A 13350-nucleotide genomic window follows, 5' to 3' on the forward strand; every position below is an offset into this window, starting at 1 on the left:
CAGGCTTCACGTCACCCAACATTGGAACAGTCCATTGGCATATATTTAGGCCCCGGCACCCAGACAGAGGAGAGGTTCATTAAATTTGGGTAGCCTCGCAATATAATGGTAAAATGAAAATAAAAATAGGATTGAATGAGGAAGTGCCCTGGAGTACAATAATATATGGTTAAGGGGAGGTAGTTAATGTCTAATCTGGACAAGGGACGGACAGGTCCTGTGGGATCCATGCCTGTTTCATTTTTATGAACGTCAGCTTGTCCACATTGGCTGTAGACAGGCGGCTGCGTTTGTCTGTAATGACACCCCCTGCCGTGCTGAATACACGTTCAGACAAAACGCTGGCCGCCGGGCAGGCCAGCACCTCCAAGGCATAAAAGGCTAGCTCTGGCCACGTGGACAATTTAGAGACCCAGTAGTTGAATGGGGCCGAACCATCAGTCAGTACGTGGAGGGGTGTGCACACGTACTGTTCCACCATGTTAGTGAAATGTTGCCTCCTGCTAACACGTTGCGTATCAGGTGGTGGTGCAGTTAGCTGTGGCGTGTTGACAAAACTTTTCCACATCTCTGCCATGCTAACCCTGCCCTCAGAGGAGCTGGCCGTGACACAGCTGCCTTGGCGACCTCTTGCTCCTCCTCTGCCTTGGCCTTGGGCTTCCACTTGTTCCCCTGTGATATTTGGGAATTCTCTCAGTAGCGCGTCTACCAACGTGCGCTTGTACTCGCGCATCTTCCTATCACGCTCCAGTGCTTTGTAGCGTGGATCCAGCAGGGTGGCAACCCAGTAGTCCGCACACGTTAAAATGTGGGCAACTCTGCTGTCGTTGCGCAGGCACTGCAGCATGTAGTCGCTCATGTGTGCCAGGCTGCCCAGGGGTAAGGACAAGCTGTCCTCTGTGGGAGGCGTATCGTCATCGTCCTGCCTTTCCCCCCAGCCACGCACCAGTGATGGACCCGAGCTGCGTTGGGTGCCACCCCGCTGTGACCATGCTTCATCCTCATCCTCCTCCACCTCCTCCTCATCCTCGTCCTCCTCGTCCTCCAGTAGTGGGCCCTGGCTGGTCACATTTGTACCTGGCCTCTGCTGTTGCCAAAAACCTCCCTCTGAGTCACTTCGAAGAGACTGGCCTGAAAGTGCTAAAAATGACCCCTCTTCCTCCTCCTCCTCCTGGGCCACCTCCTCTTCCATCATCGCCCTAAGTGTTTTCTCAAGGAGACATAGAAGTGGTATTGTAACGCTGATAACGGCGTCATCGCCACTTGCCATGTTGGTGGAGTACTCAAAACAGCGCAACAGGGCACACAGGTCTCGCATGGAGGCCCAGTCATTGGTGGTGAAGTGGTGCTGTTCTGCAGCTGAAACTCCACTATGGCCTGCTGCTGCTCGCACAGTCTGTCCAGCATGTGCAAGGTGGAGTTCCACCTGGTGGGCCCGTCGCATATGAGGCCCAGTCCCAGAGCTGCAACGAGATTTCGCCCATTATCACACACCACCAGGCCGGGCTTGAGGCTCACCGACAGCAACCACTCGTCGGTCTGTTGTTCTATACCCTGCCACAACTCCTGTGCGGTGTGGGGCCTGTCCCCCAAACATATGAGTTTCAGAATGGCCTGCTGACGTTTACCCCGGGCTGTGCTGAAGTTGGTGGTGAAGGTGTGTGGCTGACTAGATGAGCAGGTGGAAGAGGAGGAGGAAGTCGAGTAGGAGGAGGTGGCAACAGGAGGCAAAGAATGTTGCCCTGTGATCCTTGGCGGCGGAAGGACTTGCGCCAAACAGCTCTCCGCCTGGGGCCCAGCTGCCACTACATTTACCCAGTGTGCAGTTAGGGAGATATAGCGTCCCTGGCTGTGCTTACTGGTCCACGTATCTGTGGTTAGGTGGACCTTGCCACAGATGGCGTTGCGCAGTGCACACTTGATTTTATCCGATACTTGGTTGTGCAGGGAAGGCACGGCTCTCTTGGAGAAGTAGTGCCGGCTGGGAACAACATACTGTGGGACAGCAAGCGACATGAGCTGTTTAAAGCTGTCTGTGTCCACCAGCCTAAATGACAGCATTTCATAGGCCAGTAGTTTAGAAATGCTGGCATTCAGGGCCAGGGATCGAGGGTGGCTAGGTGGGAATTTACGCTTTCTCTCAAATGTTTGTGAGATGGAGAGCTGAACGCTGCCGTGTGACATGGTTGAGATGCTTGGTGACAGAGGTGGTGGTGGTGTTGCTGGTACATCCCCTGTTTGCTGGGCGGCAGGTGCCAACGTTCCTCCAGAGGCGGAGGAAGAGGCCGAGGCGGCGGCAGCAGCAGAAGAGGCCGAGGCGGCAGAAGAGGTAGCAGGGGGAGCCTGAGTGACTTCCTTGGTTTTAATGTGTTTACTCCACTGCAGTTCATGCTTTGCATGCAGGTGCCTGGTCATGCAGGTTGTGCTAAGGTTCAGAACGTTAATGCCTCGCTTCAGGCTCTGATGGCACAGCGTGCAAACCACTCGGGTCTTGTCGTCAGCACATTGTTTGAAGAAGTGCCATGCCAGGGAACTCCTTGAAGCTGCCTTTGGGGTGCTCGGTCCAAGATGGCGGCGGTCAGTAGCAGGCGGAGTCTCTTGGCGGCGGGTGTTCTGCTTTTGCCCACTGCTCCCTCTTTTGCTACGCTGTTGGCTCGGTCTCACCACTGCCTCTTCCTCCGAACTGTGAAAGTCAGTGGCACGACCTTCATTCCATGTGGGGTCTAGGACCTCATTGTCCCCTGCATCGTCTTCCACCCAGTCTTGATCCCTGACCTCCTGTTCAGTCTGCACACTGCAGAAAGACGCAGCAGTTGGCACCTGTGTTTCGTCATCATCAGAGACATGCTGAGGTGGTATTCCCATGTCCTCATCATCAGGAAACATATGTGGTTGTGCGTCAGTGCATTCTATGTCTTTCACCGCTGGGGAAGGGCTAGGTGGATGCCCTTGGGAAACCCTGCCAGCGGAGTCTTCAAACAGCATAAGAGACTGCTGCATAACTTGAGGCTGAGACAGTTTCCCTGGTATGCATGGGGGTGATGTGACAGACTGATGGGGTTGGTTTTCAGGCGCCATCTGTGCGCTTTCTGCAGAAGACTGGGTGGGAGATAATGTGAACGTGCTGGATCCACTGTCGGCCACCCAATTGACTAATGCCTGTACCTGCTCAGGCCTTACCATCCTTAGAACGGCATTGGGCCCCACCATATATCGCTGTAAATTCTGGCGGCTACTGGGACCTGAGGTAGTTGGTACACTAGGACGTGTGGATGTGGCAGAACGGCCACGTCCTCTCCCAGCACCAGAGGGTCCACTAACACCACCACGACCATGTCCACATCCGCGTCCCTTACTAGATGTTTTCCTCATTGTTATCGTTCACCACAACAACAAAAATATTATTTGGCCCAATGTATTGTATTCAAATTCAGCTGAATATAAATTTGAGGCCTAGTATTTAGGCGCTGGGTGACCGGTATGGATTTAGTGACAGAATTAGACTTGGAAATGCACAGTAGCGTGTGTGTGAAGTTATTCTGAATGACCCTATGTGCACCTTGAATATTATATACCCTTTTAGGGATAGATTTCAAATAGCTCTGATACAGCAGAAACCACTAAATTATGAAATTGCTAAATTGGGAATTGTATTTCAACCCAGAACAAAAAATGTGCTTTGACGGACACTAAATAACTTGCCCAGCCAGAACAGTACAGCGGTAACGACAGATTTAGCGGGATATAAATTTGAGGCCTAGTATTTAGGCGCTGGGTGACCGGTATGGATTTACTGACAGAATTAGACTTGGAAATGCACAGTAGCGTGTGTGTGAAGTTATTCTGAATGACCCTATGTGCACCTTGAATATTATATACCCTTTTAGGGATAGATTTCAAATAGCTCTGATACAGCAGAAACCACTAAATTATGAAATTGCTAAATTGGGAATTGTATTTCAACCCAGAACAAAAAATGTGCTTTGACGGACACTAAATAACTTGCCCAGCCACAACAGTACAGCGGTAACGACAGATTTAGCGGGATATAAATTTGAGGCCTAGTATTTAGACGCTGGGTGACCAGTATGGATTTACTGACAGAATTAGACTGGGATATGGCCAAAAAATAACCACACTATTGCTGGTTAAATGCACTTGGTGTGACAGCTTGACCAACCACACTACTGAGGGTTAAATGCACTTGGTGACAGGCGCAGCTTGCCCCTGATGTAGTATATGGCCAAAAAATTATCAGACTATTGCTGGTTAAATACACTTGGTGTGACAGCTTGACCAACCACACTACTGAGGGTTAAATGCACTTGGTGACGGGCGCAGCTTGCCCCTGATGTAGTATATGGCCAAAAAATGAACAGACTATTGCTGGTTAAATGCACTTGGTGTGACAGCTTGACCAACCACACTACTGAGGGTTAAATGCACTTGGTGACGGGCGCAGCTTGCCCCTGATGTAGTATATGGCCAAAAAATGAACAGACTATTGCTGGTTAAATGCACTTGGTGTGACAGCTTGACCAACCACACTACTGAGGGTTAAATGCACTTGATGACGGGCGCAGCTTGCCCCTGATGTAGTATATGGCCAAAAAATAAACAGACTATTGCTGGTTAAATGCACTTGGTGTGACAGCTTTACCCTGATGTAGGCTTTAGCCAAAAAACAACCACACCATTGAGGGTTAAATGCACTTGGTCGCAGCTTGTGCTGGCGCACCACAAGACACAAAATGGCCGCCGATCACCCCAGAAAAAAGTGACTGACAAACGGTCTGGGCAGCCTAAAAACAGTGAGCAATTGAGTATCAGCAGCTCAATGACCCACAGCTGCAGATCGATCAATAATCAAGTCCTTTGGAGGAGTTAATCTGCCTAATCTCGCCCTACTGTCGCAGCCGCAACCTCTCCCTACGCTAATCAGAGCAGAGTGACAGGCGGCGCTATGTGACTCCAGCTTAAATAGAGGCTGGGTCACATGGTGCTCTGGCCAATCACAGCCATGCCAATAGTAGGCGTGGCTGTGACGGCCTCTTGGGGCAAGTAGTATGACGCTAGTTGATTGGCTGCTTTGCAGCCTTTCAAAAAGCGCCAAGAAAGCGTCACAAAAGCGCCAAGAAAGCGACGAACACCAAACCCGAACCCGGACTTTTACGAAAATGTCCGGGTTCGGGTTCGTGTCACGGACACCCCAAAATTCGGTACGAACCCGAACTATACAGTTCGAGTTCGCTCATCCCTACTTCCGAGCATGGACAGCTCTCTAAGTCACACCACAGATTTTCAATAATATTCAGGTCTGGGGACTGAGATGGCCATTCCAGAACGTTGTACTTGTTCCTCAGCATAAATGCCTTAGTGGATTTTGAGCAGTGTTTAGGGTCGTTGTCTTGTTGAAAGATCCAGCCTCGGTGCAGCTTCAGCTTTGTCACTGATTCCTGGACATTGGTCTCCAGAATCTGCTGATACTGAGTGGAATCCATGCGTCCCTCAACTTTGACAAGATTCCCAGTCCCTGCACTGGCCACACAGCCCCACAGCATGATGGAACCACCACCATATTTTACTGTAGGTAGCAGGTGTTTTTCTTGGAATGCTGTGTTCTTTTTCCTCCATGCATAACGCCCCTTGTTATGGCCAAATAACTCAATTTTAGTTTCATCAGTCCACAGCACCTTATTCCAAAATGAAGCTGGCTTGTCCAAATGTGCTTTAGCCCACCTCAAGCGGCACTTTTTGTGCTGTGGGCGGAGAAAAGGCTTCCTCTGCATCACTCTCGCATACAGCATCTCCTTGTGTAAAGTGCGCCGAATGGTAGAACGAAGCACAGTGACTGCAGCAAGATGATGTTGTAGGTCTTTGGTGCTGGTCTGTGGGTTGCCTCTGACTGTTCTCACCATTCGCCGCTTCTGTCTATCTGAGATTTTTCTTGGTCTGCCACTTCGAGCCTTAACTTGAACTGAGCCTGTGGTCTTCCATTTCCTCAATATGTTCCTAACTGTGGAGACAGACAGCTGAAATCTCTGAGACAGCTTTCTGTATCCTTCCCCTAAACCATGATGGCGAACAATCTTTGTCTTCAGGTCATTTGAGAGTTGTTTTGAGACCCCCATGTTGCTACTCTTCAGAGAAAATTAAAAGAGGAGGGAAACTTACAATTGACCCCCTTAAATACTCTTTCTCATAATTGGATTCACCTGTGTATGTAGGTCAGCGGTCACTGAGCTTACCAAGCCAATTTGAGTTCCAATAATTAGTTCTAAAGGTTTTGGAATCAATAAAATGACAACAGTGCCCAAATTTATGCACCTGCCTAATTTTGTTTCACAAATTATAGCACACTTTCTGTAAATCCAATAAACTTCATTTCACTTCTCAAATATCACTGTGTGTGTCTCCTATATGATATATTTAACTGACATTTTTTATCGTAACAACCAACGATTTATACAGGAAAATCATGACGATTAACAAGGTTGCCCAAACTTTCGCATCCCACTGTATATAGCAAAATAAGCCCTAGCTGTCATTCAAGATGGAGAGGAAGAACACTGCAGAGCTCCTGCTCCTGATTCAGATTCTCCAGAGAGAAATAAACCAATTTCTCCCAAGTAAAGCCTTGAGATTCCAGACACCTGTGTGAACTGCTACCATCAGCATTGAAGACACCGCTGCTAGTTGTGGGATTACAGTTAAGCCACTCAACACCAAATGACCTATTGGCCGGTATTATCTAAGCGCTAAATTGACACCAACCAACCTGCCTCCATATCCCTTTTTTCTGGTGCCAGAGAAAATCTGCACTTGAAGCTTTCTGCTGTATGTATTTAAAGTTCTACGTTGCACTTAGTGAAAAATATATAATTACATTTAATTGTGGCATCATTCTTCAGTACTATATTTCCAATCCCAAGGGAGAAACGGGCTGAGGGAGTACACCATGACACAACACTTCATCAGGGCCACTTCCATTCCTATACTCTATACCGGCTCCTCAGGGGTGTCGCTGCATATGGCATATGTCATTAGCTTCCTTTGACATATACTGTACATCCTGAGCAGTTATGCCTGATAGTGTAAAATGGTGTGTAAACAGAGATGTAGTCTTATGAACAGATAGGTTTACCATCAGTTTCAAGAACTCCTGGTTAGGTTATATTCTAATTCCTGGATTATTCTGAACATTTATTGAATTGTTAGAACGACAAAAACTTGACTCTTCAGACATTAGGAGAATAAAAGATGTTGGTATAATGCTTTTCTTGCTTTGTCACAGGTACACTAGTGCAGTAGGTCTCTTGCTGGCAGGGTCATGGTAGTTGGCACTGTAAGTGACACAATGGTAGCACAGGCTGTATTGATTATGGTGGCTCTGTGAGGCCACTCTAAAAGAGGTACATGAAAAATTTGCTACAATGTGTGCCAGAGGTGGTTACTAGTGTTGAGCGAACCCAGGACAGGAAGCAGGCAGTTGGAGAGGGAGAGTGTAAGGAATCAGGCTATTTGTCTTGTGGGTGACCTATAATGATTTTTTTGTGGGTGCAATACACCAGCTTTGCACCCCTGACACAGAAATATAAAAATACATCTGTCTGTTAATTCTGTGGGTAACATATAGTGATTTATTTGTGGGTTCAATGCACCATTTTTGTACCCCATACACAAAAATATAATAGTTAATCCGTCTGTTAGTTCTGCCGGTGACATATCCCCATTTTTGGTGTGAGATACACGTGCACTGCATATGTGACAGGGAAATTAATATAGTTAATCCGTCTGTTAGTTCGGCCGGTAACATATACCCATTTTTGATGTGAGATACACGTGCACTGCATATGTGACAGGGAAATTAATATAGTTAATCCGTCTGTTAGTTCGGCCGGTAACATATACCCATTTTTGATGTGAGATACACGTGCACTGCATATGTGACAGGGAAATTAATAGAGTTAATCCGTCTGTTAGTTCGGTGGGTGACATACTCCCATTTTTGGTGTGAGGTACACCTGCACTGCATACGTGATAGGGAAATTAATATAATAATACCATAGTAATAGAAAATATTCTGGTGCTAATGCTACGCTTATTTTGTAAATTTGAGATTCTTGGCAAATAAGTTTTGTAAAAAATTATTTGGGCCCACCTGCCACACGTCAAGGCGATCTCTGTAAGACCTGTAGACCCAGCATGCATGTGGAACCTGCTGCACTCCCTGAATTTTATGGTGGCCTTTATGGCACATGACAGGTAGCATTTAGTGTTAGGTTCCATTCTTACAGAGATCGCCTTGACATGTGGCAGACGGGCCAAAATGTATTTGCCAAGAATCTTAAATTTTCTAAATAAGCGTAGCATTAGCACCAGAATATTTTCTATTACTATGGCATTATTGTACTTTATTTGTTTTGCAGAGTGCTGTTGCATTGTGTTTTCTCCGTGCTCACCTGCGCATTAGGATGTGCTGACTAACCCCCTTTTTCTTTGCAGGGAAATTAATATAGTTAACCCATCTGTTAGTTCAGTGGGTGACATATTCCTATTTTTCGTGAGGTACACCTGCACTGCATACGTGACCGGGAAATTAATATAGTTAATCTGTCTGTTAGTTCGGTGGGTGAGCTCAAAGAAAGAGGAGAGCATCAAATAAGGGACATGGCCCTGGTTGTGGTACTGCTGGTGGAGCTCCTGTTGCAGGAAGAGGATGTGGTTAAGCTGTGCCAGCTACACGTCCAAATTAAACACCTTCCTCAGGTGCACGTAGGTGACAGGACATTCAGCGTCCTTTTGTAGGCCCGAATACCGATGTAGGAAAGGTGAAGCCAGAACAAGTAGAAGCGGTAGTAGATTGGATGGCTGACAGTGCTCCAGTTCCTTCACATTGTCTCCCACAGCAGAGTTGGCACCTGCAGCCCATGGGCATCTGTATTTTACCTCACCCTCTTGCAAATCAGCCAAGCAGTCTGAGCCCCAAGTCATGCAGCAGCCTCTTATGCTTTTTGATCAATCTGCTGGCGCACTGATGCGCAACCACTTATGTTTCAGGATGTGGACATGGGAGGACCACAGCAGAACATCTCTGATGATGATGACCAAACACAGGTGCCAACTGCTGTGGCTTTCTGCCGTGTGCAGACCGGCAAGGAGGGCAGGGGTGAAGAGTGGGTGGAAAATGATGTGGAGGATGATGAGGTCCTAGACCCCACATGGAATCAAGGTCATGCAAGTAACGTGTGCAGTTCGGAGGAAGAGGTGGTGGTCACACAGAGCCAGCCGCACAACAAAAGAGGGAGCAGGATGCAAAAGCAGAGTGCTCGTCCCCTAGCCAGTATGCTTGCTACTGCCCACCGCACCCAGGGACTGAGCACACCAAAGCCAGCTCCAAGGAGTTCCCTGGTGTGGCAGTTCAGACAATGTGCTGATGACAAGACGCAAGTGGTTTGCATGCTGTGTAATGAGAATCTGAAGCGAGGCATAAATGTTCTAAACCTGAGCACTACCTGCGAGTACACACCTAAAAAAAACACAAAAGATCTCAGGCTCCTCTTGCTCCCTCTTCTGCTGTGGTCTCAACCTCTTCCTCCCCCTCTGGAGTGACAGTGGCACCTGCCACCCCGCAAACAGAGGATCTGGCAGCAACACCAACACCTCCACCACCCTCACCCAGCATGTCCACACTGTCCAATGGAAGCGTTCAGCTGTCCATCCCCCAAACACTGGAAAGAAAGAGAAATACCCCCCTACCCACCCGAGAACCCTGGCACTGAATGCCAGCATTTCAAAATTCCTGGCCTTTGAAATGGTGTCAATCCATCTGGTAGAGACAGAGACTTTTAAAAACTTTATGGTGATGGCTGTCGCACAGTACGTGGTTCCCAGCCGCCACTTCTTTTCCTGGCTAGCCATCCTTTCCCAGCACAACCAATTGGCGGACAAAATCAGGTGTGCACTGCGCAACGCCATCTGTGGCTGGGTCCACATAACTACCGTTACATGGACCAGTAAGCACGGGCAGGGTCGTTATATCTCCCTAACTGCACACTGCATAATTGCAGAGGCGGCTGGGCCTGAGGTGGATAGTAGTTTGGCGCATGTCCTACTGCCACCGTGGATTGTAGGACATTTCTCGTTATCTCCTGTTGCCTCCTCCTCTTACTCCGCTTCCTCCTCTAGCGCCTTCTCATCCAGTCAACGTAACACCTGCACCACCAACTTCAGCACAGCCAGGGGGAAACGACAACAGGCTGTTTTGAAACTCATCTGTTTGGGGGAAAAGCCCCACACCGTGCAGGAGTTGTGGACGGGCATGGAACAACAGACCAATCAGTGGTTGGTGCCGCATAGCCTCAAGCCTGGCCTAGTGGTGTGCGATAACGGGTGCGATAACGGGTGAAATCTCGTAGCAGCTCTGGGGCTAGCTGTTTTGACGAACATCCCTTGCCTGGCGCATGTGCTGAATTTAGTTGTGCAGAGAGTCCTGAAAAATTACCCCAATATGTCAGAGCTGCTGCAGAAAGTGCGGGCCGTCTGTGCGCCCTTTCGGTGTTCTCACCTTGCTGCTGCTCGCCTGTCTGCGCTGCAGCATAACCTCAGCCTTCCCGCTCACCACCTCATATGCAACCTACCCACAAGGTGGAACTCCACCTTGCACATGCTGGAGAGACTGTGTGAGCAGCAGCAGGCGATAGTGGAATTTCAGCTGTAGCACGCACGGGTGAGTCGCTCTGTGGAAAAGCACACTTCACCACCAACGAGTGGGCCTCCATGCAGGTCTTGTGTGCCGTGTTGTGCTGTATCGAGTACTCCACCAACATGGCCAGTGCCAATGATGCCGTCCTCAGCATTACTATCCCACTTCTAGGTCTCCTTCAAAAACGCTTTGGGAGATGATGGAAGAGGATGTGGCACAGGAGGAAGAGGAGGAGAAAGAGGGATCATTTCCACAGTTATCAGGCCAGTCATTCACAAGTGGCTCGGAGGGTGGGTTCCTGCACCAACAGAGGCCAGGGACAGAACTGTCCAGCCAGGACACAGTTCTGTAGAATGAGGAGGAGGAACTGTGTTCATAGCAGGGTGGCACCCAAATCAGCTCATGGGCATTACTGGAGAGTGGCTGGGGGTATACAGAGGAAACAGACAATACACCTCCCACAGAGGACAGCTTGTCGTTGCCTCTGGGCAGCACGGCAAACATGAGCGACTACATGCTGCAGTGCCTGCGCAATGACCGTCGAGTTGCCCACATTCTAACCAGTGCTGATTACTGGGTGGCCATCCTGCTGGATCCCCACTACAAGGACAACAAGCCGTCCTTAATTCCGTCACTGGAGCGTGATTGGAAGATGCTTGAGTACATGCGCATGCTGGTAGACGCGCTGCTGATGGCATTCCCACCTGACAACTGGGGCTCAGTGGAAGCACAAGGCTAAGGCAGAGGATTAGGAAGAAGTCGCCAACGCAGCTGGGGCACTGCTAGCACCAAATAAGGGAGGGTTAGCATGGCCTAAATGTGGTAATCAAGACACAACAACCAGCACCACCAGCTGATACGGAACGTCTTAGCAGGAGGCAGCATTTCAGCAACATGATGGAACAGTACGTGTGCACACGTGTACACGTACTGACTGATGGGTCTGCCCCATTCAACTTCTGAGTCTCCAAATTGGGCACATGGCCTCAGCTTGCCCTTTACGCCTTGGAGGTGCTGGCCTGCCCTGCGGCCAGTGTATTGTCCGAACGTGTGTTTAGCACGGCGGGTGGGTGATTACAGACAAGCGCAGCCACCTGTCCACAGCCAACGTGGACAAGCTCACATTTATTTAAAAAAAAACAGGCATGGATCCCACAGGATTTGTCCGTACCTTGTACTGAATAGACAGGTATAACGTCCGCACCCAGCCATTGTTATACTCCAGTGCACTTTCTCTTTGCGTTCTCTTTTCCATTTCCCAATGTTTTAGGGCCTTCCCAAATTTATAAAAATGAAATTAAAAAAATAAAAATAAAAGAACAATCTTGGCTATCTCCTCCTCCTCCACCGCCGCTTCCACCTACACCACCATGTCTACTGCCTCATCAACCTCCTACTCCACTTTGACCTCCGTCTCCTAGCTCAAGATGATTATTTTTTTTATTTTTTTCTATTCTATGTTATTTGAACTCAATTTCCTATCCACATTTGTTTGCAGGACAATTGTCCTGCGCTTACCTCCATTTTGCTTCCTTTTGCAGTCCTCTAGCCCTTACTATGGCTATTTTACAGCCATTTTAGTGCACCAAAGTTCGGGTCTCCATTGACTTCAATGGGATTCGGGTTCAAGTTCGGGTCCCGAACCCGAACTTTGACCCGAAGTTCGTCCGAACACGGCGAACCTGAACATCCACGGGTCCGCTCATCCCTAGTGGTTACCCTTTTTGTTATACTTTTATTGAGTTGTACCTTGTGAAATATCAGGAACGAAGATGGATCCACCCCCTTGTGATAAGGCAAAGCACAAAAAATGACAATGCATTGTGCCGGGCATACTACATACATTTATTGCACTGATTTGTTGGTTGCCCCACCAGAAATATCACTTGCCCCAGTCTGAAAGTCTAAAGATACTCACATCAAAACTTGAGCAGGATGTTATAAATCTAGCCATTTGTAGCACAACTTAAGTTTCAGCTTTACGTCTTCTTCCAGGTGAAACTTGAGTTGGGCTACATGTGCTTATACTGATGTTCACCAGTCAGACTTTGGATCATGTTTTACTATTTGGGCAGCACTGGTGTACAAGCAGATTGTGCCCTTCATTCAACCACACCTTCAGCTGATAACTTATTCTTTAGTGCCCTGGTGTGCAGACTGTGTGTGTGGACCTGGTGGACTGGCCTGCAACCGAAGCTGCCCTGGGCTCAGTTGGACCTGTGGACCTTTTAGTGAACAACGCTGGAATTGCAGAAAAGCAGTCCTTTCTTGAGATGACACAAGATTCATTTGACAGGTACATCTCATACAATCTGGTTATTGCTTTGAACATCTTGATGGGTATCTATTAGTGATAAGCGGCAGGGGTCATATTCGAATTCGCGATATTTCATGAATATTTTTTAGAATATTCGTCGAATATTCGAAAATTTGTGATTTTTTTTTACTCGAAAAATCGGCAAGGTAATGATTGTGTAATATGCAAATTTTCGTAATTCGGATTTTCAGATTCGAATTTTTATTGCAAATTTTACAACTATTAGAGAAAGAAGATTATAGCACTATATTAGCTAAATTGCTCTATATTCGATTTTTTTTTCGAATTTTCGCTATATTGCTATAACTTAGTTTTTTCGAATATTCTG

The 13350-nt window shown here is 48.0% G+C and overlaps 1 protein-coding gene across 1 annotated transcript in view; it reads left to right on the forward strand.

Annotated features, from left to right (window-relative positions):
• Window positions 1-13350, forward strand: part of LOC122942581 (L-xylulose reductase-like) — a 103035-nt gene that overhangs the window by 28364 nt on the left and 61321 nt on the right. Inside the window, exon 3 of the mRNA XM_044300244.1 lies at window positions 12847-13001. Within this exon, the coding sequence (XP_044156179.1) occupies window positions 12847-13001 (155 nt within the window). The remainder of the gene's footprint in view (window positions 1-12846; window positions 13002-13350) is intronic.

Source organism: Bufo gargarizans, chromosome 6 (assembly GCF_014858855.1).
Source record: "Bufo gargarizans isolate SCDJY-AF-19 chromosome 6, ASM1485885v1, whole genome shotgun sequence".
NCBI lineage: Eukaryota > Metazoa > Chordata > Amphibia > Anura > Bufonidae > Bufo > Bufo gargarizans.